Source organism: Vulpes vulpes, chromosome 2 (genome assembly GCF_048418805.1).
Source record: "Vulpes vulpes isolate BD-2025 chromosome 2, VulVul3, whole genome shotgun sequence".
NCBI classification, from domain to species: domain Eukaryota; kingdom Metazoa; phylum Chordata; class Mammalia; order Carnivora; family Canidae; genus Vulpes; species Vulpes vulpes.
This window is the reverse complement of record NC_132781.1, coordinates 42,496,612-42,524,165: the sequence shown is the minus strand read 5'-3', so window position 1 is coordinate 42,524,165 and position 27,554 is coordinate 42,496,612. Positions and strand designations below refer to the sequence as shown.

Below are 27,554 nucleotides of genomic sequence, written 5' to 3'. Positions count from 1 at the left end.
TCATATTCCCCGACCTGGGGTCTGAACCATATTGTGGACCTGCCCTGGAAAGTGCCATGAAAAACCAGCCGAGACTCTACTTAAAAATCGTTTAATGTGGCTAATATTCTATCCCTCCCCTCAAACCTGAGAAGCTGGGGAGACTTCAGTAGCTGGGCTGGTCCCACAAGCAACTCCTCATAGGCCCTGCTCCCCAGGCTACCCAACCCCGAGTTTCAATAAATACAGTGCAAAGGGGCCTGGTCAGCCACCAAGCTGGGGAGACAAGGACCCGGAGTGCTAGAGGGGGCATGTTGTATGGTCTGTGAACTCACATATGTCCACTGCCAAGCACACACACCGAGGAGCATGTGCACACACAAGAAACGCCCTCTCAGGCATCCTCACATGACACGCCACACACACACACACACACACACACACACACACACACACACACATCTCAGAAATGTAGGATTGAGCACACTCCTTACAGACACACATACAAGGTTCTATATATAGGTTCCTTTCTCTCAATGTTTGGCTTGAAGCCTGGGTGTCCCCTCCTGGCTCAAAGGGATACGAACAGGTGAGTCTTCCTGGTCTTGGCCAGATCATGCGCTGGTCTAGGGGCTAGGTGTTGTGGTGATGTTCGTCTGGATGGCCATGCAGTTGGCTGTGGTGTTGGAGTAAGCCCAGGAGGGGAAAGTGTGCAGGTTGAAGATGGGGAAGCTCCAGCTGTTGATGGCCAGCGTGATGACTAGCACCCCAATGATGTTGAGCAGGAATCCTGCCCGGGCCTGGTGTAAGGAGAGCTAGTTTGAGTGACCAGTGGCAGAGCTGGGCCAGAACCTACCCTTTAGGGGTTCACCAGCACTCAGGAGCTCTCTTACTAGCAAAACTCTCCCTGAGAAGTCTTCCCACGGTCTGACCTGCAGCACTGGGCAGTGCCCCCGCCCCTGGCTTTCATCCCAGCACTAAGGGAAAAGGAAGCCCCTTGTGAGCTCTCAGGGCCTCGGGCTTTGTTTCCCCTGAGTCCACCTCTCTGGTGGTGGGTGCCTAGTGCCTTGGAGCCTTCCCTAAATTCCTTACCCACTCCCTTCTCTCTCACATGGCCTGGTATTGGCAGGGTCTGAAAACGCTCCCACTGGGGATCACAGTGTGATCACCTCTTCCGCTGTACCCCTCACCCCCAACAGGGTTCATTCTTAACTCTGAGAACCTCAGTGGCTTGAAGCTACTCTGTGGGCCACCAGGAAGGAAGGATGGAGCAAGGAGGGGCACTGAAGCATTCAGGCCCCACTGCTACTCACCATATCAGACACTTTGAGGCCCCCAAAAGAGAAAACGATGGCATTGGGTGGGGTGGCCACAGGCAGCATGAAGGCCAAGGAGGCGGCCAGCGTGCAGGGAAGCATGACATACAGAGGGTGGAGACAGATGGCCTGAGCCTGAATGGGGAGACAGCGGGCAGAACCGATCTCAGTCCCCAGCCCAGAGAGGAAGACATGGCCCCCAATTCTCCCGCTCCCCGTCTCTGGAGGACAACTTCCCCTCCAACAATATACACTCTGGCCACGAACCCAGCACTTCTGCCAGAAGGCACTGGGTGACCCGGGAAGGGCCCCTTGACCTCTCTGGAGGGGATGAGGGTGCAGCCCTGACCAGCAGGGCGTGGTGAGGGGAGGGGCCCATAAAACGGATCTCAAAGGGGCTCCAGGGTGTCATCAAAGGCTGCGGGAACCCGCGCCGGGGAGGAAGGGGCTGGGGACGCTCCAGGGAATAATTTCAACCTGTCACCTCAGGACTGACCAGAATGGGGGCTGGGCCAGGGAGGTGGGTGAGGCCACCGATGAGGCCCTCAGGATACTCAAGGGGTGACATCACCAGGGATGGATTGAGTCAGGGGTGAGAGGGCCTTGGGGCCTAAGGCGGCTGAAGAGTCTGGGGAAGGGTGGAAGCTCAGGGGTCTTCTCCCAGAAGTGAGAGGGGGTGCAGACGGGCTGCAGGGGGGGCCCCTGCATGGAGTGGGCAGTGGGCTGCCAGGAAGTGTGTCTGCAGGACCAGCTCACCATGGAGGCCAGAATGGGCAGGAAAAGTGTGGTGGTGGCCACATTGCTGGTACACTCAGTGAAAGTAGCAATCAGGAGGCAGAGGATGAAGGCAATGGCGGGAGATGGCACATTCTGTAGTGGGGTCAGCTTGTCCCCCAGCCACCCAGACAGTCCTGATTTCTGTAGGTAGAGGAAGATAGTGTGTGAGAGGTTGGGGTTCCTAGGGCTCCAGGGCTCCCTGCTGGGGCACTGGGAGGGTCCTGCTCCAGCCTATACCTCTCTAGAGTCTTCAGCACCAGGTCTGCTTGGGAAAGAAGATGAGATCCAGCCAGAACCAAGAGGCCCCTCTAGTGATTTTGAAGCACATTTGGGTGTGATGAGAAGTCAGATGAGAGGCTAGGAGATGGGGCCAAAGGGCCTTCTTCAGAAGCCTGGGGCTTGGTGGGAGTAAAGACTTTAACTCCATTTACTCCTGTTCTCCCGACCACTCTTGGGAGCTCCTTGGCCATCCTTTGCCCTCTCCCTGCCCCTCCAACCCAGCAGATTGGCCAGGAGAGAGAAGGGGGAAGGGTGCTTTGTAGAGGCTGGGGAAGAGGCCGACAGGAGAAGGGGGACAGTCCACAGGGTCATGAGGGCTCCAAGGTCTTTCTCCATCCGCATGTGTAATGCCGGACTGTAAGTCCCAGGGCACCGGGACTTTATCTCATATAAATCTGCCCACCCAGCACCAGGCACAGTGCTTGGCACAGTCAGTGAATACTTGATGATGAACTAGCTTCAGATCCAGGAGTCCCTGGCACTGATCCCTGACCCAGGGAAGCTGCTTCCTATCTGGATAGTGGATGAGGCTCACAGGCAGATTCAGGGATTTCCCTCTTGGATGGAATCTCTGGGGAATGATGACCTGGTCCCCATAGCCTGGCTGGGTGTGACCATGGCGCCTCCTGGTGGCCTCAGCGGGCCAACTCATCCACCCCATACTAGCTACTCCCTGGTACTAAAGCTATTGCAGTCTCCATCTGGCTGAGGGTGAGGCTGGTGGAGTGGGGTGAGGTGGAGTGGTCACTGCAAACAGTCCTTGCCCACCAGAGAAGCCTGCCTTCCCTTTGGCTTTGAGAACCCTAACACGCAGAGGTCCTTATGGCTTGTGTCCTCCCTCCCTTAGATGGGGCACTAACCTGTCTCTCCAGCTGCTGCAAAGGCTCTGCCCACCAGGAGGCGCCTTTTAAAAAAATTGTTTTTAAAGATTTTACTTATTTATTCATGAGAGACAGAGAGAGAGAGAGAGAGAGAGAGGCGGAGACACAGGCAGAGGGAGAAGCAGGATCCCAGGATCATGACCTGAGCCAAAGGCAGATGCTCAATCACTGAGCCACTCAGGCGCCCCCATCAGGAGGCTCCTAAGTGGGGATCCCCTGTGTGGGATAGAAGCAGGGGGCCTCTTTCCTTGCCACAGGGTGTCCCTCCAACAGGCTGGGGAGGGGGCAGGGGTTTCTCACCTCGCTGCCCTTGGCCAGGGCAAAGCCACCACCCAGCAGGAGCACAATATTCCAGGGCATCTTCTCATTCACGGTCTTCCAGTTGAGGAGGGCAGGAGGGGCCTTCAGCCTCCCTGGTTTGTCTGTTTCCCAAGCAGAGGAGGGTGGGTCACCAAGAGCTACCAGGTTTTTCCTCCCCTCCACGTGGGTCTCTCTACGGGTCTCTATCAGAGCTTAACACATGTGAGAGAGGGGCCCCCAGTTCTGTAGCATCCTTACTTGGTCCCTGGGTCCCTGAACCCTTGGCAAGTCCTCTCAACCTCTCTGGGCTTTTACTATTCCTGTCAAGTGTGGTTGAAGGCACATTCCATGCTGGAAGGCAGGAGCTGCCCAGAGGCCCTTCCCTGTCCCAGTCCAGGTTCTTACTTGGATCCTGAGTCAGCCCTGGGATCTTGGAGGGCACCAAGAACAGAATTATTCCAATGAAGATGGCCACTGTCCCATCGGATGCCATGCTGCGGGCAGGGCAAGGAGGGCAGGCTTAGTGACTTAGGGCTGCTCGGGGTCATAGGGTGGAAGAGCAGTGGAGAGGAACCTCCCCACCCCCCACACCCCAGAGGTGCCAAGCCCTCCCAGCAAGTCCTCCCCACTGTGTTACCTCCTGTGCAGTACCAGTGCCCTGCTCACGTCCCTCCTCCGTTAGCCAGGCGAGCCCCAGAAGTATTCCCCCTTTCCCCAAGAATGCTCACCTGTTTCCATCCTTGTCGGGAAAAGCCAGGTTGCCCCAGCCAAGGAAAAAGCCTGGCTCCCGGGTGAACCATAGCACCACCAAGATGATAAAGAGGACAGAGACAGCCTCTTCTGCGAAGGTCATGGGGCCCAGTTGCTTGTGTTCTTTTTGGATGACATGGAAGGCTGCCCGCTCTCTCTCCTTCGCCTGTCCCCCAAAGCCGAAGTTCTTCCGGAAGCTATTGGCAGAGGGGTGGGGCAGCTTCTGAGGGCCCCACACCAGGCAGGGGAGCAAGGGCCTCTCAGCACCAGTGATATCCCAAGGCCACTCAAGGCTGCCACACGAAGGCCCTGGCCCTGCACCCCTTCCCACCCCACCCCACCAAGGTTCTGGAAGAAGAGCAGAAGACTTTCAAGGGGTCATATCCTTATTCAGCAGAGGCAAGGCTGGGGCTCCAGGGGCAGCCTTCTCTGGATTGACCCCCTCTCCCCCAAGAGATTCTCTTGTGTTAAGCCCTCCCTTGCCCAGAGCGAGGAGGACCTAGAGGCCTGGACCCCACGACTCCTTCTGGTCCCAACTCACCAGCCCCCTCCTCCAGGAACCTTTCAGGAAATCCTCCCCTCCCTCTCCTACCTGCTTCTGGGCATCCCCTGCCTGCCCAAGCCCCACCCACATCATTCTTAGAGGCACAGGAGACTGTCACCCACTTCCGCATACCCCTTGCTTAACTTAGGTTGACTTTTAACTTTTCACTGGGGGAAATCTCAACTCCCCTAATGGACTTTGAGTTCCTCAATGACAAAGACCATATCTCACACATCTTTGAATCTCCCATGGTGCCTTGCACAGGCAGGTCCCTTTGATTACCACCTAGCCTTGTACCAGCCACCAGCCTTGATCCAGCTGCCTTGCACTCACCCAAAGAGTTTTCCAAAGTACAACAACAATACTTAAAAACTTTCAGTGTCCCCCTTTCCATCTCCACCCCTGCCCCCACGTGGGCAGGAAGGGGCAGATAACTCCTACCACAATTCCACTCTTATCACTGATCTCAGCCTGTCCTGGTAGCAGACATCACCAGTCAATTCCAGACTCAATCCCAACTTAGCCTCTAGCAAGGGCTCACAAGATCTTTCAACTCAGACCTCTAGTCACTATCAGTAATCCAGGGTTGGAAGCAAGAAGAAAACCTATTTACTACTCTTGACCTCGAGGACAAGGTCCAAGCCCTTTATGTGGCACACAAGCTCTTCACGTTTCAACCAACAGAACTAGTTTCCCTATACACATGCTCTTTCGTGCCTCTGCACCTTTGGATAAGCTGTTCCTGCTCCCTGGAATGCCTTTACCCTGTTCTCTACCTGGCTGGGTTCTAGTTCTACAAGATTCAGCTCAGCCATCATGTCCTCCGGGGGCCTTCTGGGATCTCCACGGCACCCAGGCTTTCCTCTGACACGGCCTCCACCTGACCGTCGCCCATTAGAAGGTGCACTCCAAGGACAGAGCCCATGCCTCACGTTCTCTAGGATCCTCAGTGCCTGGTACAGGTCCAGATGCACAGTAAGAGCACAACAAATGCTTCTGTAACTGACCATGCTCACTGTGTGCTCCTTAAGCATTTACCAGAGGACCGTGGAGCATGATGGAATGGATCTGGCCTGGCATGAGGAGGCCCAGTTTGCAATGTGAGCATTGACAAATCTGGTTGTATCCCACTCTTGGAACCTCAGTTTGCCCTGTGCTAATACTCTCCACCCAGTAAATCCCTCAAATGGGGGGCCACGGGCACAAGAGACCTAACGAGGGAGAGGCCTCAATAGGACGGTGATGATATCCTCTCCCACAGTGGCTCCCTGCTTACTCAACTGGAACCTCCCAGAGGGTAAGGGCAGGCCCCTGGGCTTCTCTCACATCCTCTACCACTTACTTGAACCCCAGGAAGAGGATCTGCAGCCACAGCCAGGAGAGCAGCAGCAAGATGGCCATGGTGGGGAAGGCAAAGCCAAACCAGGAGGCAAAGTTCACCACGTTGCCATTTTTGGGGAAGAGCCTGAAGGGAGATGAGGGCTGGGCTGTTGCATGCAGTTGCCTGGTGGCCATCCAGCCCAGTCCACCTCCCAGTGAGAGTGCAGACCCCCTCCCCCAGCCTCTGCCCCCAGGCACTCACGCGTTGACCTGGCCTTGCAGCACCAGGTTAGGTGTAGTGCCAGTGAGTGTGGCGATGCCCCCGATGCTGGCCGAGTAGCACACGCACAGGCTCATGCCCTGACTAAAGCGGAGCTGCTCCCTCTTCTGCCACACCGTTGACTCTGAAGAAGCAGGCAGGGCAGGGTGGGCCTGCCCTTTATCTGGGAAAAAAGGAGAGCTCAGGTGGAGGGTGGGCACAGGACCACTTCCAGGGAGCATGGCTGGAGTTCCGCAGCCTCTGAGGGTGCTTTGGCAGTGAGCAGCCTCCATCTGGGCTAGGGGTGAGGGCAGCAGAGTGTGTGCAGTGGCTGCATCCCTTACAGCACACCCAGACTCCAGCTTTCTGCCTCCCCAGGTGACCCAGCATCTTGTTTTGCCCTGCACTCAAGGGATTCTCAGAACACGGGACTTTTCATTTTATTTTATTTTATTTTTTCTTTTCTTTCTTTTTTTTTTTTTTTTAAAGATTTTATTTATTCATGTCAGACACACAGAGAGAGGCAGAGAGAGAAGCAGGCTTGCTGTGGGGAGCCTGATGCAGGACTTGATCCCAGGACCCCGGGATCACAGCCTGAGCCAAAGGCAGATGCTCGGCCACTAAGCCACCCAGGTGCCTGGGACTTTTTATTTTATTTTATTTTATTATTTTATTTTATTTATTTATTTTTAAAGATTTATTTATTTATTCATTCAGAGAGAGCGAGAGATGCAGAGACACAGGCAGAGGGAGAAGCAAGCTCCATGCAGGAAGCCTGCCGTGGGACTCGATCCCGGGTCTCCAGGATCACACCCCCGGCTGCAGGCAGCGCTAAACCGCTACCCCACTGGGGTTGCCTGGACTTTTCATTTTATTTTTTATTTATTTATTTATTTTTTTAAAAATGCTTTGTTTTTTTTTTTTAATTTTTTTTTAAATTTTTTTATTTATTTATGATAGTCACAGAGAGAGAGAGAGAGGCAGAGACACAGGCAGAGGGAGAAGCAGGCTCCATGCACCGGGAGCCCGATGTGGGATTCGATCCCGGGTCTCCAGGATCGCGCCCTGGGCCAAAGGCAGGCGCCAAACCGCTGCGCCACCCAGGGATCCCTGGACTTTTCATTTTAAAACTAGAGACAGCCTTGGACAAACCAGGACAAGTTGGTCACCACGTGCCTCCCCTTTCTTTCCCCGAAGGCTCCAAGATGACCACCCCTGGTCATGGACATCACCTCAGATCCTCCCCAGGAGTTGGGGGTTGGGGCAGGGCAAGGGCAGGCTTCATCTTTCTCACCAAGTTTGGTCACGTCCTTCTGGGGACTCCCTTCTTGGAGTTCAAAGGTGGGGTTGTCGCTGCCCTCCTCCACATCCTTGCTTGTATTGTGGAGCTGCTCCAGAACGGCATGTGCGATGGGCACCATCATGGCTGTGGTGGCTGTGTTGCTAATCCACATGGACAGGAAGGCTGTGACCAACATGAAGCCCAAAAGCAGTCTAGGGACAGACAGATGGACACACTGGCTGGTGTTCTGGCATCCCTTCAGGGACCAGATCCCCAGCACACCACCCGTTCCAGGTTCTCTGGTCCGGTTTGTGGGAACTCACAGGGCAGGCCGCACCCCAATGATGAGGAGCACACGGAGAGCAATGCGTTTGTGCAGATTCCAGTGCTCCACGGCAATGGCCATCAGCAGCCCCCCGACGAACAGGATGTTGCTGTCCTTAAAGTATTCGATGCAGACCTGGCAGGCAGGGACAGCTAAGAGGCAGAAAGGGGTCTCCCCCATGTCCCTGGGCTTATAAGGCTACAGTCAGTGACATTCCCACAAACACAGGTTGGTCTCCTGGGCTCTCAGAATCAAGTGGAAATGGTCTTTGGATTATGTTCCATTTAAAATTAACCAGGTCCCTCTCTGCCTGCCAAACTCCTTCTTTCTCCCTTCTGGAATGAGTGGGAGATAATCTAGCCTGATTCCAGTCATGTTGCAAGCCATTGACTGGGAGAGAATTTAGCGCAGGTTCTAGAAACTACAGCAGTGGTTCACAAAGTGTGGTCCATAAGCTGGCATCATCTCCGACCTGGAACTTGCTAGTAACGAAATGCTCAGGCCCTGCCCCAGATCTATGGCATCAGAAACTGTGGGGGTAGGGCTCAGCCGTCTGTGTTTCAGCCAGCCCTGCAGGTGATCCTGAAACATGCACGCTCATGTCTCAAAGCCATTGACCCAGGGGAATACAAGTTCCTTAGCTGACTTTCAAAGCCCCTTTTCTTGGGTCACCAGGCCTTTCTACCTCCCTGGCCTACACCTGTTCCACTTTGAATGACCTCTCAACACCAACCATGCACTCAGCATTTCTAGAATGCACCCTCACCCACCCCCTCCCCGGTCCTCTTCTAGCTGACTCCTCACTTAGTGCTCCCTGACCTGTTAAGCAGAGGCAAGGACTCCTCTTCTGTGTGCTCTGCCCTGTGATGAGGCTTCCTCCACCACCAGTGTTTTAGGGCAGACTCCCTCCATAGGAGAAGCCATTCCTTTTGTGAAAGGGGAGGCTTACCTCAGAAGCATCCATTATGCCCATCATGGGGTACAGGATGATGGGGAAGAGGGCAGTGACAGGCAGGGGCAGAGCCTCGGTGCACCAGAAGAGTGCCATGAGGATGATGGAGTAGGCACAGTAGGCTTCCTGTGGGTGGGAGGGGAGTAGCAGAGCTGTTGGAAGGGTAGGCCTGGTGACCCAGAGTCATGTCACCTCCTGCCCCCAGAGAAAACAGGCCATTTGTAACAGTGTAGGGAGAGCCTATGAAACCCACAGTCATTGATTCTTAAGTCCAAGGTCTCACCGCAAAACGGAAATAAAAAACAAAGCAAGGTACTCATCGCCTTGTCTTTGAGCTTGGGAGGCCAGACATTATAATCCAGCCACACTGGAGGGACCAGAGAGTCTAGAGTCGGGTATCAGGCCCCACTCAGCCAGAGGGGACTGCAGGGGGCCAAAGTGAGGATCCCCTAGATGAGATGGGGGCTCATCTAGATGAGACTGGGGTGTGGCCAGTATGGACTCCTGCTTGGCACCCTGGCCTTCCCTGGCTTTGTCAGAGCCTGCAAGAATCTGTATGGCAATGTTATTATCGTTTGTTTCCCCTCTTAGAAGGTGAGCTTCATGAGGACAGAAGCACAGTATCTGGGTGCTTGGAGCTCAGGACCTTGCAGGCTTCAAGGCAAATACCTGAATGAATGAACCACTGGGAAGTTTTGGAATAGTGGGAGATCTCCTTCCCAGCAAGCCTGGCATGACCACTGCATCACACAGTTCCAGGAGCTTCCATACACATTTACAGAATATGTGAAAGGTTCCTCCCCAGCCCCAAGTTGGGCAGGGAATTGGGGAGTAAACCCTGAGTCCTAGTCTTTCAAGTCTGGGTGCCAGAAGCTCTCCTTTCCTTTGCAGGGTCCTCGAGTCTAGGAGGGGACCTGGAGCAGAAATGGAAGTCAGATAGTCAGCCTCCTGTGTCACGGGGCCACCGGAGGGAGAGGGTAGGAGAATCATTAGCTTTTAGGAGCTGGGTGTTTTCAGGTTTATTGTTACATGACCCTCAAGGTGGGTGTGTTCCAGGTTCTAGATGAGCTTGGAGAGGGTAAGTGGCTTGCTCAAGGTCACAGAACTGGGGTGTGTCAGAGCCAGGATGGAACACAGGCAAAGCCTCTAGACTGCAGAGCTCCGAGGGCGTTTCCCAGGTCTTCTGGGGAAGGGCACCCCTGAAGTGGAACAGCATGCAGCCTGTGCAGCCCCGCTGTAGAGCCAGGTCAGCCTGATGCCAGGCTCACCTCATCGTGAAACTTCCACCACCCCTGCTCACCCTGGACAAGAACTCTTGGGCCCTGGGGGTGGGGCCACCTTGACCTTCGCCCAGAGACCCACCCCTCCTTCCCCTCAGCGGGAGGCTGGTTCTGCTGAAGCTGCTGTTCTCCACAGCTTCCTCACCTGCAAGTACTGCCGGCCCAGTTATTCATCCTCCCCAGGGACTAAGGGCAGGCCAGCGGCTCTGGACCCTGGCATTCCCCCTCCCCCCACAACTCCCCTGGAATTCTTGGGTCAGAGACAAGGAGGGGGCCAGGGTGCATGGTCACTGCTGATTCAAGGAGAAAGCACTGCTAAGGACAGCAGAAGTGTCCCGAGGGCTAATCCGTGCCAGGCTTTGGGCCCTTCATGCTTCAGGTGATTGTCCCAAGGCAATGACCACTGTTCCCATTCCGCAGATGCAGAAACGAAGGCACAAACAAATGAAGTGAATGTCTCAGCGGCACATGTTAGCAAGTGAAGAAGCCAGGCCATTTGGTTTTTGAGCTTCAGCTTTCTCTCTCTCCCCTGAGCTCCATCCCTCACAGTTGTGGGGTGTCCTCCAGCCTCAGGTACACTGTGACTTGTGGGGTGCATTGGGATGGGCCAAGGCTCAGAATTCACACATGACTGTCTTCCCTGCGGCCTGCCACTTCCTGCCACCAAGCTCTGGGTGAGTTCCTTCCCTTCTGAGACGCCATTCCTGTGTTCCAGAGAGAGCTGGTAATAGTTGAAATTCCCCTGTGAGCTCTGGTGTGTGTGCCATCAATGGCTCCCCTACCCCTCTACAACTTTCCTGAGTCCCTCTCCTCCTCGTTGTTTGTCTGTCTTTGGATCAAACCCCAAACCAGTTTCAAAGTCCCATCCAGGAGCCTCCTGTGGCCCTGATGGCCCTGGCCCTGTGTCTCCAGCCTCCCCTTCTGGGCAGTCCTGTCCCGTTCTAGCATAACATGCTGACCTGTTCTTCCTGGGTCATAGGGTTCTTAACTGGGGCGTGGAATTCCAAGGAATTTGAGGGAAAACTGTTTCATCTTTGTGCTAACATCTAAGGGTCTAAACATAGGCAACAAAGCCATGCTGCTGCTAATGGTACTACAGGTGATTTGGTCCCAAGCCCTCCCCCCCTTTTAAAGATTTTTATTTATTCATGAGATACACAGAGAGAAACAGGCAGACACATAGACAGAAAGAGAAGGAGGCGCCCTGCAAGGAGCCCGATGTGGGACTTGATCCCGGGATCCCGGGATCACAACCTGAGCTGAAGGCAGACGCTCCACTGCTGAGCCACCCATGCATCCCTAGTCCCAAGGCCCTTGATGGTGACTGTCAGCCATCAGATACGTGCACAGATCAGTTGTTACCATTATCTCAAAATGTATCTCGAAGTATTGTTTCTATCCATCCCTAGTTTTGAAATTATGGTAGTTATACCAACACTAGATCTTATTTAATTCATTCATAATCACCTATAATTCCCAATGGTAATTTGCTTTTTCAAATTTTTATTTATTTATTTATTTATTTTCTTTTTTCTTTTTCAAATTTTTATTACTGTATTTCAAAGTAACTGGTTTCTTTTGTAATCCCATACATTTTATTTTGTGCATTTTATTTATTTATTTTTTAAAGATTTTATTTGTTTATTTATGAGAGACACAGAGAGAGAGAGAGGCAGAGACACAGGCAGAGGGAGAAGCAGGCTCCATGTAGGGAGCCCGACGTGGGACTCGATCCCGGGTCTCCAGGATCATGCACTGGGCTGAAGGCAGTGCTAAACTGCTGAGCCACCCGGGCTGCCCTATTTTGTGCATTTTAAAGCACTATTTTGATAAGGGCCCGTAGTCTTCACCAGACAGGCAGAAGCTTCATAGCTCCGAAATGGATTAGAGTCCCCAAACGAGGGGCACCTGGGTGGCACAGTTGGTTAGGCATCCGACTCTTGGTTTTGGCTCAGGTCGTGATCTCATGGTCCTGAGATTAAGCCCCAGGTTGGGCTCCACGTAGTGTCCCTTTCACCCTGCCCCTCCCTCTTGTGCTCTCTCTCGCTCTCTAGAATAAATAAATAAATCTTAAAGAAAAAAAAATCCCTGAATGAGATTTTCAGCTACCTCCATTTTGACCTCAGTCTGTACATTCTAATTTGATTAAGTCAAATTGATTAAGTTCTTCCTTTAAAAAAAAAAAGATTTATTTATTTATTTATTGAGAGAGAGAGAACGAGCACATGGGTGGAGGGCAGGGACAGAGGCAGAGGGAGAGAGAATCCCAAGCAGACTCTGCGCTGAGCATGGAGCTTGATGGGTGGCTCAGTGCAGGGCTTGATTCCATGACCTGAGCTGAAACAGTCAGATGACCAACCAACTGTGCCACTTTCCAGCTTATCTATCATCTCAGGCAAAAGATGCCCAAAAAGCATCTCGTGATGGGAACCGTAACTACCCCCCCAAGCAATAGGGACTGCCCTGACAGCCACAAGAACCTTCGTGATTGACCCCAAGATGGTTATTAACCTTACCTTTCCTGCCTACCTGCAAGACCTTTCCTGTGGCCCACTCTTTCTTATATAAACCTGGACATATTCTCAGCACTTTGGAAACAGTCCTTGAGATACTTGTCCCCTGTCTTCCCAGTGCTGGCCTCACTGAAATAAATCCTTTTCTTGTTTCACCACCACCTCTTTCTGCCTTTGGGTTTTGTCAGCAGCGAGTGGCCCAGCCCGGTCTGTTTGGGGCCCTCATGGCCAAGTGCTCTTGCACCTTTGGGCTCCAGTTATATCCCTGCCCTAAGGTGAAGGGAAAGAAAAAAAATGATCTAGCACCAACTATTGTGGCTTCCCCGAATCACCTTGGGAACCTTCTAAGCTTCTAGGTCCATCTCCAAGTGAAATTTCTCTCTGAGTGGGAGCAGGGGTCTCTACAAGGCCTGAGCAAGGCAGCGTGAGTCAGAGCGAGGAATAGACAGAGGTCAGGCATGCATAGTTTGGTGGGTGCCTGGCCTATGTTCTCTCTCATTTCCTCCTCATATCTCCAGGGGGCAGTGTCTCTCCCTACTGCCACTGCGGGGGGCTGGTTGGGGGGGGTGGCAGGGAAGGGACCTGGGCTGGCCAGGCTCAACTGGCAGCTTATATGGTATGGGACCATGTGGGCTTATGCTCTGGCCACTGGCCGATCCTCTGGGCTGCTGGCACTGCACAACTGCACACACCAACCTCATATGCATTGCCTGCACTTCTGTCTGCGGTGGCCCTCCTGGAGCTCAGATAACAGCAAGGATGAGTTTTTTCCTGGCAGCCAGTGCTTCTTTCTCCCTCTGTCACTGCCTCCCCCTTGCCCAGGCTGGCAAGGGAGTGTTCCCCATCTCTGACAGATTTGGCTCTTCTCCTCAGTATCCATTTATGGGCTTCTGAGGACAGAGCCTCTTCACCTCCATGCCTCAGCCCTGGCTCTTTGGCTGGTGCTGGCCTGGATGAGAAATCCTCCTCTCCCCACTTGTGACACACCCAGCCCTGTCCCAGGAAGCATCTTGTTTGGACCCCCATTGAATTCAACCCCCAGGAAGTCCCTGCTATGGGGGGAGCCCCTTGGGAGCAAGCCCTGGGCCTCTGAACTGTTCATCAGGCACTCATTCGACAAATAGTCTTTCCACTCCAGGTCTGCAGTTCTGTTCGTTCTGTGCCTCAAATGCCCCCATTGACTTCTCTCCAGTTCTCAGTCACCGGCCTCGTCCAAGCCCCAGCATCTGTCACCAAGACCTCTATAACATCTCCTCATTCAACTCTCTTCCTCTCGTGTCCCTGAAATCTCTTCTTGCTGCAGGCAAAGTGATCTTGAGTCACAAATCTATTTAATCCACCTCAATCCTCCAACACGGACGGACGTACTCACCTCAAAGCAGATCAAATCCCTTCAGAGTATCCCATTGCTCTCAGAAGTTTGAGGCTGATTCGAGCCTCTCCTTGCTCTTTGCTCCAGCCACACTAGCCCTCTTCCAGTTCCTCAAATACACCAGCCTCCTCCCAGCCACAGGGCCTTTGCTCATAATTTCCTCTCTTCCCACTTCACCCAGTTGATGTCTACTCAACTCAAGGATTCCCTTTTCAGTGAATCCTTCATGGGTTCCAGGCTTGGTTATATTCCCCATTTCAAAACCCCTGTACCTCTTCTGCATAGCACTTGTCATACGCTATCATTAAACACTGTGTTTTATGAATTTCTTGGTGAACATCAACTTTTTAATCATACTGTACTCTCTAGGGAGCTAGGCTCGAGTCTGTTTTGGCTCATCCCATCAGGTATCTTTATGGAGGTGACACTCTGAATGCATGAATGAGAGAGCACTAGGTACTAGGGATATAGCCATGTGTCAGGCCCAGCTCTGGCCCTTTGGGACTCTGAGTGCCCCCATGTGGGCTGGCCCTTAGGGTCATGGTGGGCAGGCTACCCTGCAAAGCCAGCAGTGGACAGAAGAGATAGATGCTCAGAGGGTTTCCAAAGCCTGAAGTTGGCAGCTTGCTTCTTTTGTAATAGGAAACAAAGGTCAGAGGTCAGAAAATCTACGTGCCCAGGCCTGGCTTTATGGCTGTGTCCTTGAGAAAGTTACTTCATCTCTCTCAGACTATTTCTTGTCAGCAATAGTGATCATTTCCAGCTGTACACACATTTATCTCCTTTTTGTAGTTTTCTTATCTACAAGTGGGAATGAAAGAAACACCTGCCTCCCTGGGTTGTTATAAGGATAAAGGATGTGAATATGTCATAAAGGACAGTAGATGGCAGTGAGCAGATGGCAGGGTTGGTGTTAGGAGACGAACGTGCTCCTGGGCTCCTGGGGAACCAGGGTGGATTCACAAGGCATACGTGGAAACGAAAGTGCCAGAGATTCTTGGGCAGACTCTGGACCCAGGGTGTAGGCAAGGTGTAGGACCTGCGGGCATCATGGCCTTTACGCATGACAGGCACAGAGCAGCCCATGGCTCAAATACGTCTGTAGTCTCAGAGGTATCATGACTTATTCCTCCTGGTGATTGAAGGTTAACCCAGGGGTGGGGGATGGCTTGGCACACAGTGAGTCCTTCCCACTGCCCCTATGCCCTGGTAAGTAGAGATGCTGCTGGCGGTGAGCACTACCGGCTCTGGGAATGAGGTGAGACACTGGGTGGCAGCCTGCCAAGAACCATGGCAAAGGTGAGGCCAGAGTGGGACCCCTCAGGAGAAGAAGCCCTTCGCTGAGCCTCCATCTGCCTAGGCTGAGGACAACTTCCAGAGGGGACCCTCAATAGGTGCTGAGGAATGAATAGGAGTTTGATGGGTGGGTGGGCAAAAGGTGTTGAGGTAAGGGAGTGAATAGAGAGGGAACAGAAAGAAGCATAAGGGATCTTTTTGATGCATTCTTGGAGGGGTGTAATGCTTGGAAAAGGCCTTGTCTTCCCTGGTGGAGATCTAGAACTTTATCTGGAAGACAGTAGTGAAAAGTGAGGCCCCTAAAGGACTTTTAGAGAGAGTGATAACAGTAAGGTTACATTAATGCTACTCTATGGGATTTTTAAAAAGACTTTATTTATTTATTTGAGAGAGAAAGAGAGTGAGTGAGAGAGCACAAGCAGAGGGAGAGGGAGGAGCAGACTCCCTACTGAGCGTGGAGCCAACCTAGGCCTCCATCTCACAACACTGAGATCATGACCTGAGCTGAAACCAAGAGTCAGAGCTTAACTGACTGAACCACCCAGGTGCCCCTTATCCTATGTGATTTTATTTATTTATTTATAAGATTTTATTTATTCATGAGAGACAGAGAGAGGCAGAGAGAGAGGCAAAGACAGGAGAAGTGGGCTCCATGCAAGGAGTCTGATATGGGACTCGATCCTGGGACTCTGGGATCACGCCCTGAGCCAAAGGCAGATTCTCAACCACTGAGCCACCCAGATGTCCCACCTATGTGATTTTTAAAAGTATGTGCACGAGTGTTTGTATGTACATGAGAAAAATCTCTGATTCAGGGATTCTTACCCTTTTTCTGTACCAGGGTCCCTTGGCAGCCTGATAAGGCCTTCCAACTCCTTAGAATAATGTCTTTAAATACATAGAAAAATACATAGAATTATAAAGGAAACTAATTATATTGATATGCAGTTGTTAAAATATGAAAAATAGGTGAGATAATAATATATGTTACTCCTTCTTAGCTAGTAAGAACTTCACTGGCTAATGGTTACTGTAATTGCAGTCATGATGAACATAAACAGTATTTCAAGGTACCTGCAACAGCACTAATGAATGTGATAATATGTGTGATTTTTATTGGTGGCAAAGCCAAAGATATGGTTAATGCTATTGTGGCTTGTTATCTACATTCATAAAAGAAGGAAGTACTAAATTTTCTTAGTTAGGAAGTACTAAATTTTCCTAGAGGTTGTTGATGATAAAATATAGGGTTTTTTCCATCCAAGTTCACAGATCTCCTGAATTTTCCCCACAAATTCCCAAGGATGAAGAGTCCCTGCTCTGGAGGATATCCACCATGCTGGCCCCTGAGACTGCCCTCTGGACGGGCATGAGGGTGGAGGGTGGGAGGAGGACCCCTCCATTTCACTCTTTCATACTGTCAAATTTCATACAATGTGAGTGTGCCATGTAATTAAATAAATACTTCATCTAAACATGAAAATAGGGAGCTTACACCTGCTACACTGTAGCCAGTGAATTGGAAGACACGAGATGGGAGGTCGGGAGGCCCCAGAAGACCCTAGGAGGTCATGCTGCGTGCCCAATGGGCAGATGTCAGGGGCTCAGAGCAGGTCATGGTAGTAGAGAAGGAAGGACAGGCTCCAGAGATGTTAGGAGAAGACAGGGTTTGGGTGACGGCTGATGGCTTGGATAGGAGGAGTGGGAGAACACCGCCAGGTGCCTGCCCTGGGTGTCTAGATGGCAGGGACCACAAAGAGAGGAGGCGGGCTGAAGGGACTTGGGGAAGGAAGTGCAAAGTAGGCTGGGGTGTGTGACATTCTTTCCAGGAATAATAGGCTCCTAAGTACCTAATCTTTTCAAAAGACTGAATATGCAAAGGGAGCAATGGCCAGCCCATGTATAAAAATATTTTCTATAGTCTCTGAAGGAACCAGTCTGGGTAGCGAAACCACAATCTCTACAGCAATTGGCCCAGTCTGGATTTGCTCAACGACTGCCAGCTTTCCTCATTTTTGCCCCCTCTCTCTACCCCCACTTCTAACTCTAGACCAATGAAAGCCAAATATGTATCCCTCACCAACCACTCGGGATGGCCGTCTTCTCGTCTTCTCGGAGCCCCTCCAGCCCCCCTGGCAACAGCCTCCAGCCAGGGCACACCTGAAGCCTCCCCTTTCCGGCTCCAGAGCATTCCGACCTCCGCCCACCTTTGAGGCTCTGCTAAAAGCAAGTGGTGGTGGCTGACTCCCTTCCTATCCTTTGCCTGATCTCTTTCAGGAGATCCTTTGTTTATTTCTGCACCATAACGTGAATGAATTTGTTGTATCATCTTCTGTACTCAGAGGCCAAAGGGAAACAATGGGTTTCTGATTGTCAGAGAAGACAGATGTCTGGGGAAGAGTCCTGAACTCACAGTTTGGGCCGGGGCCAGGTCTGCCTGTGTCTCCTGAAGGGCATAACAGGCAGCAGTGACTATGAGCAAAGCATTTTCACACTCTTTGGGTTCAATCCCTACAACAGACCAGGCTTTGCTGCTGGGTTCTATCCAGGAAACTGGACTGTTGAAGATTCTACTGCTTTCTCATTCCCTATTTATTCGAAAGAGAGAGAGAGAGAAAGAGAGAGTGAGAGAGAGAGAGAGAATGAGCACAAGCAGGGGGACTGGAAGAGGGAGAGTGAGAAGCAGGCTCCCCGCTAAGTAGGGAGCCTGAGCCAAAGGTCCATCCCAGGACGCCAGGATCATGACCTGAGCCAAAGGCAGTTGCTTCACCAACTGAGCTACCCAGGCACCCCTGCATAGGTTCCTTTTTCATTTTTTTTTTTCTTATGTAGGCTCCACAGCCAACATGTTGCTTGAATTCACAACCCTGAGATCAAGAATCTCATCTTCTACTGACTGAGCCAGCCAGGTGCTTGGGATTGCTTTCCCATTCCTGACCTTCCCCTAGCAGGTGCTGACAGGCATGGACATAATTTGATAATTTGAGAACAAAGTCCAAACTGGGGAAACTTCTCTCTCCTCCATGGATCCCCCTGGCCCTGGAGGCTGGGTCCTTCACATCCTACTCCCAGGCCCCCTAGAGGCCAGAAAACCTGTCTCCAGGTGGTGGCGACACTTAGGGACTATACCTCGCTGCTCTCGCCAGGGTGACTGGCTGCACCTCACCTTCCTGATTCACAAATGGGGATACTGAGGCCTCCTCGTCAGGGCAATAGTTCATATGAACGGAAGCCATCTCTGGAAAAGAAGTCAGGTGTCCAGGCAGTGCCCGGGGCTAGTTGTGTTTTCCAGGGGCTAGGAATTCAGACGAGAGGCAGGGCTCTATGCACAGGTTCTCTTATTTTATCTTCATGCAGCCCCTTAGAGAGGAGAGGGTTGGTGAGGTCACACAGCTGTACACACTGCAGAGTGGATTTGGATCTACATCTCTCTGACTTTATTTTTTATTTTTTAAAGATTTATTTATTTATTTTAAATATTTTATTTATTTATTCATAAGAGACACAGAGAGAGAGAGAGAGAGGCAGAGACATAGGCAGAGGGAGAAGCAGGCTCCATGCAGGGAGCCCGATGTGGGACTCGATCCCGGGACTCCAGTATCACGCCCTGAACTGAAGCCAGACACTTAACCACTGAGCCACCCAGGTGTCCCTCTCTCTGACTTTAAAATCACTGTGTTGTTCCCTGGACTCTGCCTTCTTGACCAAGAGCCAGGAAGTCTCAAAAGATGGAGGTGGACCCCAGAACTGAAGTCCAGATTCCATGTTCAGTCTTCATGCTGAACACAGTCAATCATCTGAGTCCTGTTCCGTCTCTGGGGTTCAGGAATAGCTTTGGGTCAGGGTATTTTCATTACACAGATTTTAAAGAAGGTATACAATGTATGGTTCTTATATTCTAGGAGTGCAGCTGATTCAGTTTAAGAAATTCTGTAAATACAATCTGGATTTTACCTAAGCTCTGTCCTGGCAAACATTGTGCTGCAAAGAGACTGTTTTTACAGATGGTCCCATCAGGTCCTGGGGTTGGGATGGGGATGGTGGGGTGAGGGAACACTTGCATTTTTGATCCTAAAAATCTTCACTCCTTCCCCTGGCTTTGCAGGGCCGACAGCATGGGCTGACCTCCCCCTGCCTCTCTAACTGAATTTATCCCATCTTTTCTTCACTCAGTTCCCCATGCCACGCTGGCCTCATTTAAGCCTGCACCTTGCCAAATTCACTCCTGGCTTTGGGCCTTTGCACTGCGTGTGCTGCCTAGACAACTCTTAAGCCCAGAACTGTGCTTGGCTGCCTCTTACTTGCCATTCAGGTCCTAGGGTAAATATCATTACTCTGGGAAGCCTTCCCTGACTACCCCATCTAGAGCAGCCTGTCCCTAAGCCATAGTCACAGGTTCCCATACGGTTTTCCCAGCATATGCTTCTTTCCAGCCCTGCCCCCCTGCACCTGAACAGCCCCTGTGACATAGTACGTGTTCCCTGATGGGTGAGCACGTGGGTGAATGAATGAATGAGTGTAAGGTTTGGAGCACACTGATAGTGCTTCTTTGCTGTCTGGTTGCAGAATTGGGGAAGCAGTGAAGAGCCCTCAGGCCCTACTGTCCCTCATCCCCTGGGACCACCAGAGCATTTCAAGGATTCTGTTGCTATTCCTGGAATGCACCCTATAATTCCAGCTCTTACACTGTTGCTCCTTTGCCTTCACCCAGCCTGTCATCTACGGATGTCTCTGACTACTCACTCACTACGGATGTCTCTGACATCTCACTCAGCCTTCAAGGCCCAACTCAAACGCTATCTGCTTTGGAGTCTCCCCTGACTCAGTTGGAAGAATTTCCTCCCTCCTCTGAGCTCCTCAGCCTTCTGGCTCTACCTCTGTGTAAACACAAACACAGAACCATGTGCTCCTTTTCAGTGACCCCCTAGCACAGAGCAGGAGCTCAAGAGACATCTCTGACCTCACCACGGTGGGAGGACCAGCTGATGGCTGGATGGATGTGAGGGTAGATGGCTCAAGAGGTGACTCACAATGGGGTCACAACCCTGGAATGCACCTGCACAGCCTTGAGCAGAGACCCCAAGGCCAGGTTCCAATTTGGACTTCGTCTTTCTCTAGCTGGGCTTTAGACAAATTACTTTACTACTCTGGGCCTCAATTTATATGTCTGTAAAATGAGATAATAGTAGTGCTCTCACAGTAACTCAGAGGTTATTGTGAGAAATAAATGGGTTAGTGCTTTGAAGTGCTTGGCACAAGAACTAGCACATAAAAAATATCCAATGCTCAGTCTGAGCCCTATCTGGGGCTCTCCCTTCCCATTTCAGGAGCTGGGGGCATGGAGGTAAATGTGGGGGTTCACTACAGACAGCCGGGACTCAACACAGGGTCCTCTTTGTCCACGTGCATGCATTCATTCAACAGATGTTTGTTGAGCACCTACTATGTGCCAGGTACCAGAGATTCTGTGGGAAAAAGACAAAGTCTCCACCTTCATGAAGCCTACATTCTAGTGTAGGGGGTCAGAGAATAAATAGAAACTAAACAAATACATCATTTCAGATAGTGAAAGACCTTTCAATACAGCAACAGTGTTTTGTAATAGAGCATGACTGGCAGAGGTCAGAGGATGCTTTTTATGAGGAGGTGGATTTAGGCTGAAGCCTAAGAAATGAGAAGCAGTCATCTGGGAAAGAACATTCTGGGCAGAGAGATGAGCAATTTGAGGAGTACAGAGAAAAAGCTGGTGAGGCTGGAGAAGAGTGGATGAGAGAGAAGTAGGATATGAGGCTTTAGAGACTGTGGCATCTCCCGGGGTAGAGCCCTGGTGACTCCTGGCTACCCTAAGAGGTTTGGGTTTAATTTCAAGTTTGATGAGAAGCCTGTGTAAGGGCTTCCACGAGGTATTGATTGGGTGAAGAATGGTCTGGGGAGGGACAGGAAGAGAGAAATGATGGTAGCCTAGACCCACTTAGGAGGCAGTGGCAAGCAGTTCCATTGAGAGTATTTTATAGATGTTGAGTCAGCTGGATCCACTGGTGCACATGGAAATGAAGGAAAAAGAGGAATCAGGAATGTCTCTAGAGGCGCCTGGCTGGCTCAGTGCATAGAACCTGCAATTCTTGATCTCGGGGTTGTGAGTTCCAGCCCCATGTTGAGTGTAGAGATTACTTAAAAATTAAAAAAAAAATTTTTTTTTAAAGGAATGTCTCAGAAGTAGAAAGCGGAGCCACATGGCAGGAAGAGCCAGCCGGAAAAGATGAGCAAGCAGCATTCTGTTTTGGATGTGTAAGTGTAGAAGCATGTGTTATTTATAAAGAGAAGATTCAGGAGCAAGTGTCCAGTACTAGTTTGGTAATACTAGGGTTTAGAGGTTAGGGCTGGGGTTAAGATTGGGGAGTGGTCAGCATGGAGACAGCAGAAGGTCATCTAGGAAGAGAGTGGGGACAGAGAGGGGGCCAGGAAAAGTGGCCAGGGGAGAGAGTAGCCAGGAGGTGAAGTTGGGGCTGGAAGGTAAAGCATCTTGGAGACTGGAGCTATCTTTTTTTTTTTTTTTTAAGGTTTTATTCATTTATTAGAGACACACAGAGAGAAGCAGAGACATAGGGAGAGGGAGAAGTGAGCTTGCCGCAGGAAACCTGATGCGGGACTCGATCCCAGGAACCCAGGATCATGACCTGAGCCCAAAGCAGATGCTTAACCACTGAGCCACCAGGCACCCCTGGAGCTGTCTTAAGGAAAGATCGTGCAGACAGATTTTAAGGCCTTCTATCCTGAAAAAGACAGAGAAAGCAGGCCTCTGTGAAGGGAATGTGGGTTTGTTTATTCCGTGAGAGAGATTGCAGCACGTTTTGTGTGCTGATGGGAGAGATTAGGAGGAGAGGAAAAAATGAATGAGGCTGGAGAGGGGATGATTATGGGAGCAAAGTCCTTGAGAGGAGCCGGTTTCCAGGGCCTCAGTGGAAGGGCTGGACTCCATACTGGAGGCAGGACAGGGCCGGCAGCATCTGTGAGGCCAAAGCAGGCAGCAGGGCTGGGTGCGACACAGAGCAAACAGGGGCTCCTGACACCTATCATTCGCTGGGAGGCCTGCTTCTCCTTCTGACTCAGGCTTTCCTGTGTGACCTTGGGCAAGTTCCTGAATCTTTCTGGGCTGTGCTTTCTTGAGGAGGAAAGTGGGAATGATTGTCCCTGTCTGTCCATTCCTCCTGCTGTTGGCACATTTGGCCCGACCTGTCTGAAAACCCATCTGGTGGGTCCCCAACACAGAGATGTCACTGGCTTTGGCCAGAGATGAGGGGCCTCTTAAAGATCAGCCAGGCCTTGTCACTTACCAAGTGTCAGAGGCTCAGGAGTTATGCCACTACATCCCCAATCTCTCACCCCTTTGGGATGGTATGGACAAAAAGCCTGCCTCAATTTCCCTATCTGTGACAGAAGAAATGGCTCAATGGGCAGTCCTGGGGCTGTAGGGATGGGGCCAGGCCAGCATTCAGTCTCAGCCTTCAGGAGGCCACGGCAGGGTAGAAAGAAGATAGAGCTTTGGAGCTAGACCACACCCCCGGCCTTGCCACTCTCTGTATGACCTGCCAGAGGGATTTGTATGTCGAAGCCTGAGCTTCAAGACCCTCCTCCTGAACTGACCCTTCCCAAGGCCCCATAATTTTATGTTCTTTTGCTTACAAAAGTGTATAATAACCAAGCTCCATGAAACCAGGATCTGCCTTGGGATTTGGGTAAGTGACTTCACCTCACTTTTCCCATCTGTAAAATGGGACAGTCAGTCTTGCCTCTTAGGGTGAGAGGATGGGTCTTTCAGAGGAAGGGGGAAGATGAGAGGAGGGGTTACTGGGTGCACAGTACAGGGCATAGGGTGGGGGCTCCAATAAATGGGTGCCAGAGCTATGGCTCCTGCTGCTTGGTGGAGGGAGACAGGAGGCTGTGGCACCTCTCCCTCCAACCACGGTATGGTGTCTGTTGTACCCACTGGCTGGGTCCCGATGTCCAATTCCCACCCCTCTCCCTCAGCTGACTTAGCCCTTGGGATCACAAATGAGCTCTTCCTCATTCTGTTTACACTCTTAAAAGCACAAACTGCTTGAACGAAGCCAGCTTCCTCCTACTCCCTTTCCACTCCTCTCTGGCAGTCAGCCCTGCTCATGCCCTACTAGCCCATAGGGCTGGGTGAGCACACAGTAGGCTGATGACCCCAGCTGCCTCCACCTGCACCCCCTCTATGGAACTGGCTTCCTATCTCCCAAGGCCATAATTTCTAATGCATCTAAGCAATTCACACTGGGCTGCTGCTCCTGGGTGCCAAGCAAAAGTCCCCTGTGACCTCTTAACCCCCAGTCTCAGGAGGACCAGGAGATCAAAGCCTCCTTTCCAGGATATGGAGGGATGAGAAAACTGTGCTGGTCCTAAGGATGCCCAGCCCTCATCCAGACTGCCCTTCCTTGTCCTTCCCCCGCTCCTTTGGAGCCAAATCCCAAGTGCTTACCTTGGTGGGGATGAGGATGGGCAGGGGCAGCAGTAGAATGGGCAGGAGTAGCACAATCAGGTAGGAGCGATAGGCCCACAGGCCCTGCCAGCAGGTGGCCATGGTGTGGACCTACGGGGGTTGCTCAAGCCACTGCCTCTGGGATCTAGGGAGCTGGAGGAACGATGCAGCAGGTAGGCGGCCAGCCAGGGCAAGCTTATATAAAGCTGGTGGAGTGTTAACCATTGACCCACCCTGGCAATCAGACTGTTTTGGAGTTCAGGAGGTGAGAGTGAGGAGGAGGGACCTGGAAGGAGCTGCGTGAAGATCAGGAAGACTTTGCAAAGAAAGGGAGCAGGAAAGATCAAGGAATAAAAGTTTCAGGTGCTTTCAAGAAGTTAAGCCCAAAGTTAACTCCTTCTGTGCATGGAGGCTGCGAAGGGCTGCCTCTGGAGGAGCTGGGAAGGCAGGGTGTCTGGGAAGCCCCACCGCCGGCCTCTGCGGGGCAAGACCCCGGCCCCCTCCTCAGCTCAGTCTCCCTTCTTTCCTGTTATTCCTCCGAAGCCAGTTATCCATGGAGCAGTTCATACTGGTTCCAGAGAGGCAGCCCTGCCTCCAGAGACCCTCGGCCCTCCAGGAGTTTCCAGTCTAAGATTGAAGGCAGCCAGTTTGAAGCAAGTCCTCCTCTTCCTTCCAAGTATCAAGGAAGTTGTCAAAGTTACTGGTCCTGACTATCTCTTATTCACTGTTTGACGTTGATCCATTGACTAAACCTCTCTGAATAACTACTTCCTTGTTCTGCTGAAATATCTTCCCATTAGGAGGCATAAATTAGACAACCTCTGGTATGTTGATCATAAAGGTTCGTTTCTTAATGTTCTTTCTGGTTCCCCACCCACCCCTACCCCAAGGTGCCATACAAAACCAGCAAAGATTTCTGTATTCATACATCGTCCATCCATCCCTTCACTCATCCCAGTCAGCAAACAAGCATTTGGCACCAAGTATAGACTCAGCACTGTGTTCAGTGCTAAGGATGCAGAAATCAACATGCTGTTGGTAACACTGAACATTTGTAACAAGTTGGTTAGTGTGCTATTTCATTTACTCTGTACAAACATGCTAAGAATTAGGTGGAACTATTCCGTTTCACAGGCAGGACAACTTAGGCCCCAGGACACAGAGCCAGCCAGAGTTCAAACATGCTTTCTGAGTGCCCCGAGGAGGTCTAAACCCACCTAGGGGCACCAGGTAAAAGGAGAGAACGAGGAGCATGGGGCAAGGGCTCCCAGAGAAGGTAGCATGTGAGCTAAACCTTGGAAGCTGAGTCTAATTTGGTCACCAGATGCTGAAGGGAGGATCACTAGCAGGGAGAGGAGCAAGCTAAGGCCTGAGGGTAGAGGTGTTTGTGTTGGAGGGGGCAGGTTGTGGGTTGTAAGGAATTGCTGGTGTCTGTCTGTCTACCCAGAGCCTCTGCCTCTTGGTGCCCTCACCCTTGCCCACCCCATACTACACACAGGAGAAGCTCCATCCATATTTCCATGATTCTGTTGATGATCGGTGAGTGCCTGGAGAGTGTTTCAGGATGGAAATGCAGCCTGGGCAAGGATGCGGAACCGTGGTGGAGTTTAAAGAACAGAAGGTTCTCTGTGGTTGGAGTATGAGTGTGTGGGAAGTAGGATGGAGAGCCAATAACCACATTTCCGGGGTGAGCAACAGCATGGTCTGGGCTGCTATGCCAACGAGATACTCCTGGAGCCAGGGAGATCTGTGTGAGAGAGACCCCCCAGTGTCCTCTGCAGGGAGAGCAGAGAGCTATGGATGGAGTTGGGTCGTGGGGCCAGGCGGGTGGAAGCTACAGTAAGACAGGGCAGACTGGCCGCCCCTACACCCCTGTGCAGGTTATGACTCCTCCCCTCCTACTCAGACGACCTGCCACCTGCTTCGGGCAAGGCAAGGAGCCAAAGGAGGCACAAGGATATAAACAAAGGGTTTCAGATACTCAGGACAATACCTGAATTCTGTCTCAACTCAGGGGTGGCCTCTTCTGTGGCCTGAGGCTAGAGAGGAGCCCCAAGGGGAGCAGGGCTGGGACTCCTGCAGAAGGAAGACATCCAGTATGTGTGTAGCCTGTATCCCAGTTTACCCAGCTGTCCATACCAAGCTATGATGTGGGCTCAGAGCAGTCAAGTCACTTACCCGGGGTCACTTGCGAGTAACCAAGAGAGAATCTAGATTCATATCCGAGACTGTGTGTGCTCTCTGCCCAGCCCTCCATGCCTCCATGCTGTGGGGTCCCTGTGATGACGCTGGGACAAAACTCAGTGTTTCCAAGTTAGGGAACTACTTTCACTGAGATGCCTTCCCCACCAGGCTTCACACTTGCAACTCCCTTCAAAGTCATAGACCCCTGGAAACCTTGCTGAATTTCTTTTGAGGACCAATGGCAGCACCGCCAGGCCACCCAGGGATCCCTGATCAATTCATCTTAAAGGCAGAGTCCTGAAACCAGCGGGCAGTCTCCAGTCAGCACTTACATTATGAGGACTTTCCCTCCCACCTGGCGGTCACAGCCAGGGTGCCCCTCTCCCAGGCTTGCTCACTTTGCCCCCCCCCCCCATTTCCTTCAATGAATGTTGCAAATAACTGTGTTTGGGTTGTTGTTGTTTTGTTTTGTTCGATGGCTCCTAGTGGACTGCAAACAACCCATGGCAGGATGCTGTGTCTGTCCTTCTTTAGCCTTTGCTGCGTCCTTCCTGCATTATCTCAGGGAGGAGTCCTGACCGCAAAACACCTACCCTGCACCTTGACCATTCACCTTACTGGAGAGGGCCACCTGAGAACAGCTGAGTTCTCAGCTGGACAGGAGACTGTCCCTGACTTACAAGAACAGGCCTATCCTCAGAATCAAGAGGCAGATAAGCTGGCAAAAGAGCCAAGGCTGGGGCTGGGGTGCAAAGGTGGATTTTAGGAAGTTTGGACCTAGATACAGGGGCAGGCATTTGGACAAAGGCCCCTGAGGCAACCGGGGTTGAGCAGGTGAGGCTTGGAGTCTGCAGAGGCACGATCCAAGTGGTCCTAGAAAGGTGGGGAAGGCTGGACATGGTAGGGAGCACCAGAAATGATTTGTAAGACCTGGGGCTGCCTGGCCTAAAGGAGAGAAGACAGGGTGTGGGGTGGCCATCAGATCTTTGAAGAATAGGGTGTTAGCGTTCTCATGGACAGAAAGGACCCTGGGTAGCATGGTAGGAAGGCACACTGCGGCTTTTTCAAGGGCCCCCATGGAAGGTGATATGTGTCCTGGCACTGGAAGTGTTCCTCCTGGGTGTCTAGCCTGCCCAGAGGCAGGAGGGAGGCTACACTGAGTCAGGGGGCAGGCATCTTGCTCAGAGCTCTGAAAATCCTGGACCCAGTATCTGACTCCAGGGACCCTTGTCATCCACTGCCTTTCCAACTGAGCATGCCCATTTTATCTTTTCTATGTTCATATCGCCCCATAGCACCTTGCAGGCTGCTCAAAAGGTGCTTAAATGACCCTATAAGACTCCATCCTCGTGATGCAGGCTGGCCAGCTTTGAGAATGCAGAGAAGGTCCCGCAGAACCAGCCAAGAATGTCCTTGGCTTTGCGCAGGATAGAAATTAAATGTGA

At 51.7% G+C, this 27,554-nt stretch overlaps 1 protein-coding gene across 1 annotated transcript; it reads right to left on the bottom strand.

Annotated features, from left to right (window-relative positions):
- Positions 1-75: 75 nt before the first annotated feature.
- Positions 76-24,127, bottom strand: SLC13A2 (solute carrier family 13 member 2). Its single transcript, XM_026016226.2, has 12 exons — positions 23,926-24,127; positions 8,962-9,090; positions 8,011-8,147; positions 7,700-7,899; positions 6,409-6,589; positions 6,169-6,291; positions 4,261-4,479; positions 3,938-4,026; positions 3,533-3,654; positions 2,052-2,213; positions 1,293-1,430; positions 76-779 (listed from the first exon to the last, which is right to left on the bottom strand). The coding sequence occupies exons 1-12, from the start codon at positions 24,025-24,027 to the stop codon at positions 606-608; spliced, it is 1,776 nt and encodes a 591-aa protein (XP_025872011.1). The 5' UTR covers positions 24,028-24,127; the 3' UTR covers positions 76-605.
- Positions 24,128-27,554: the final 3,427 nt, after the last annotated feature.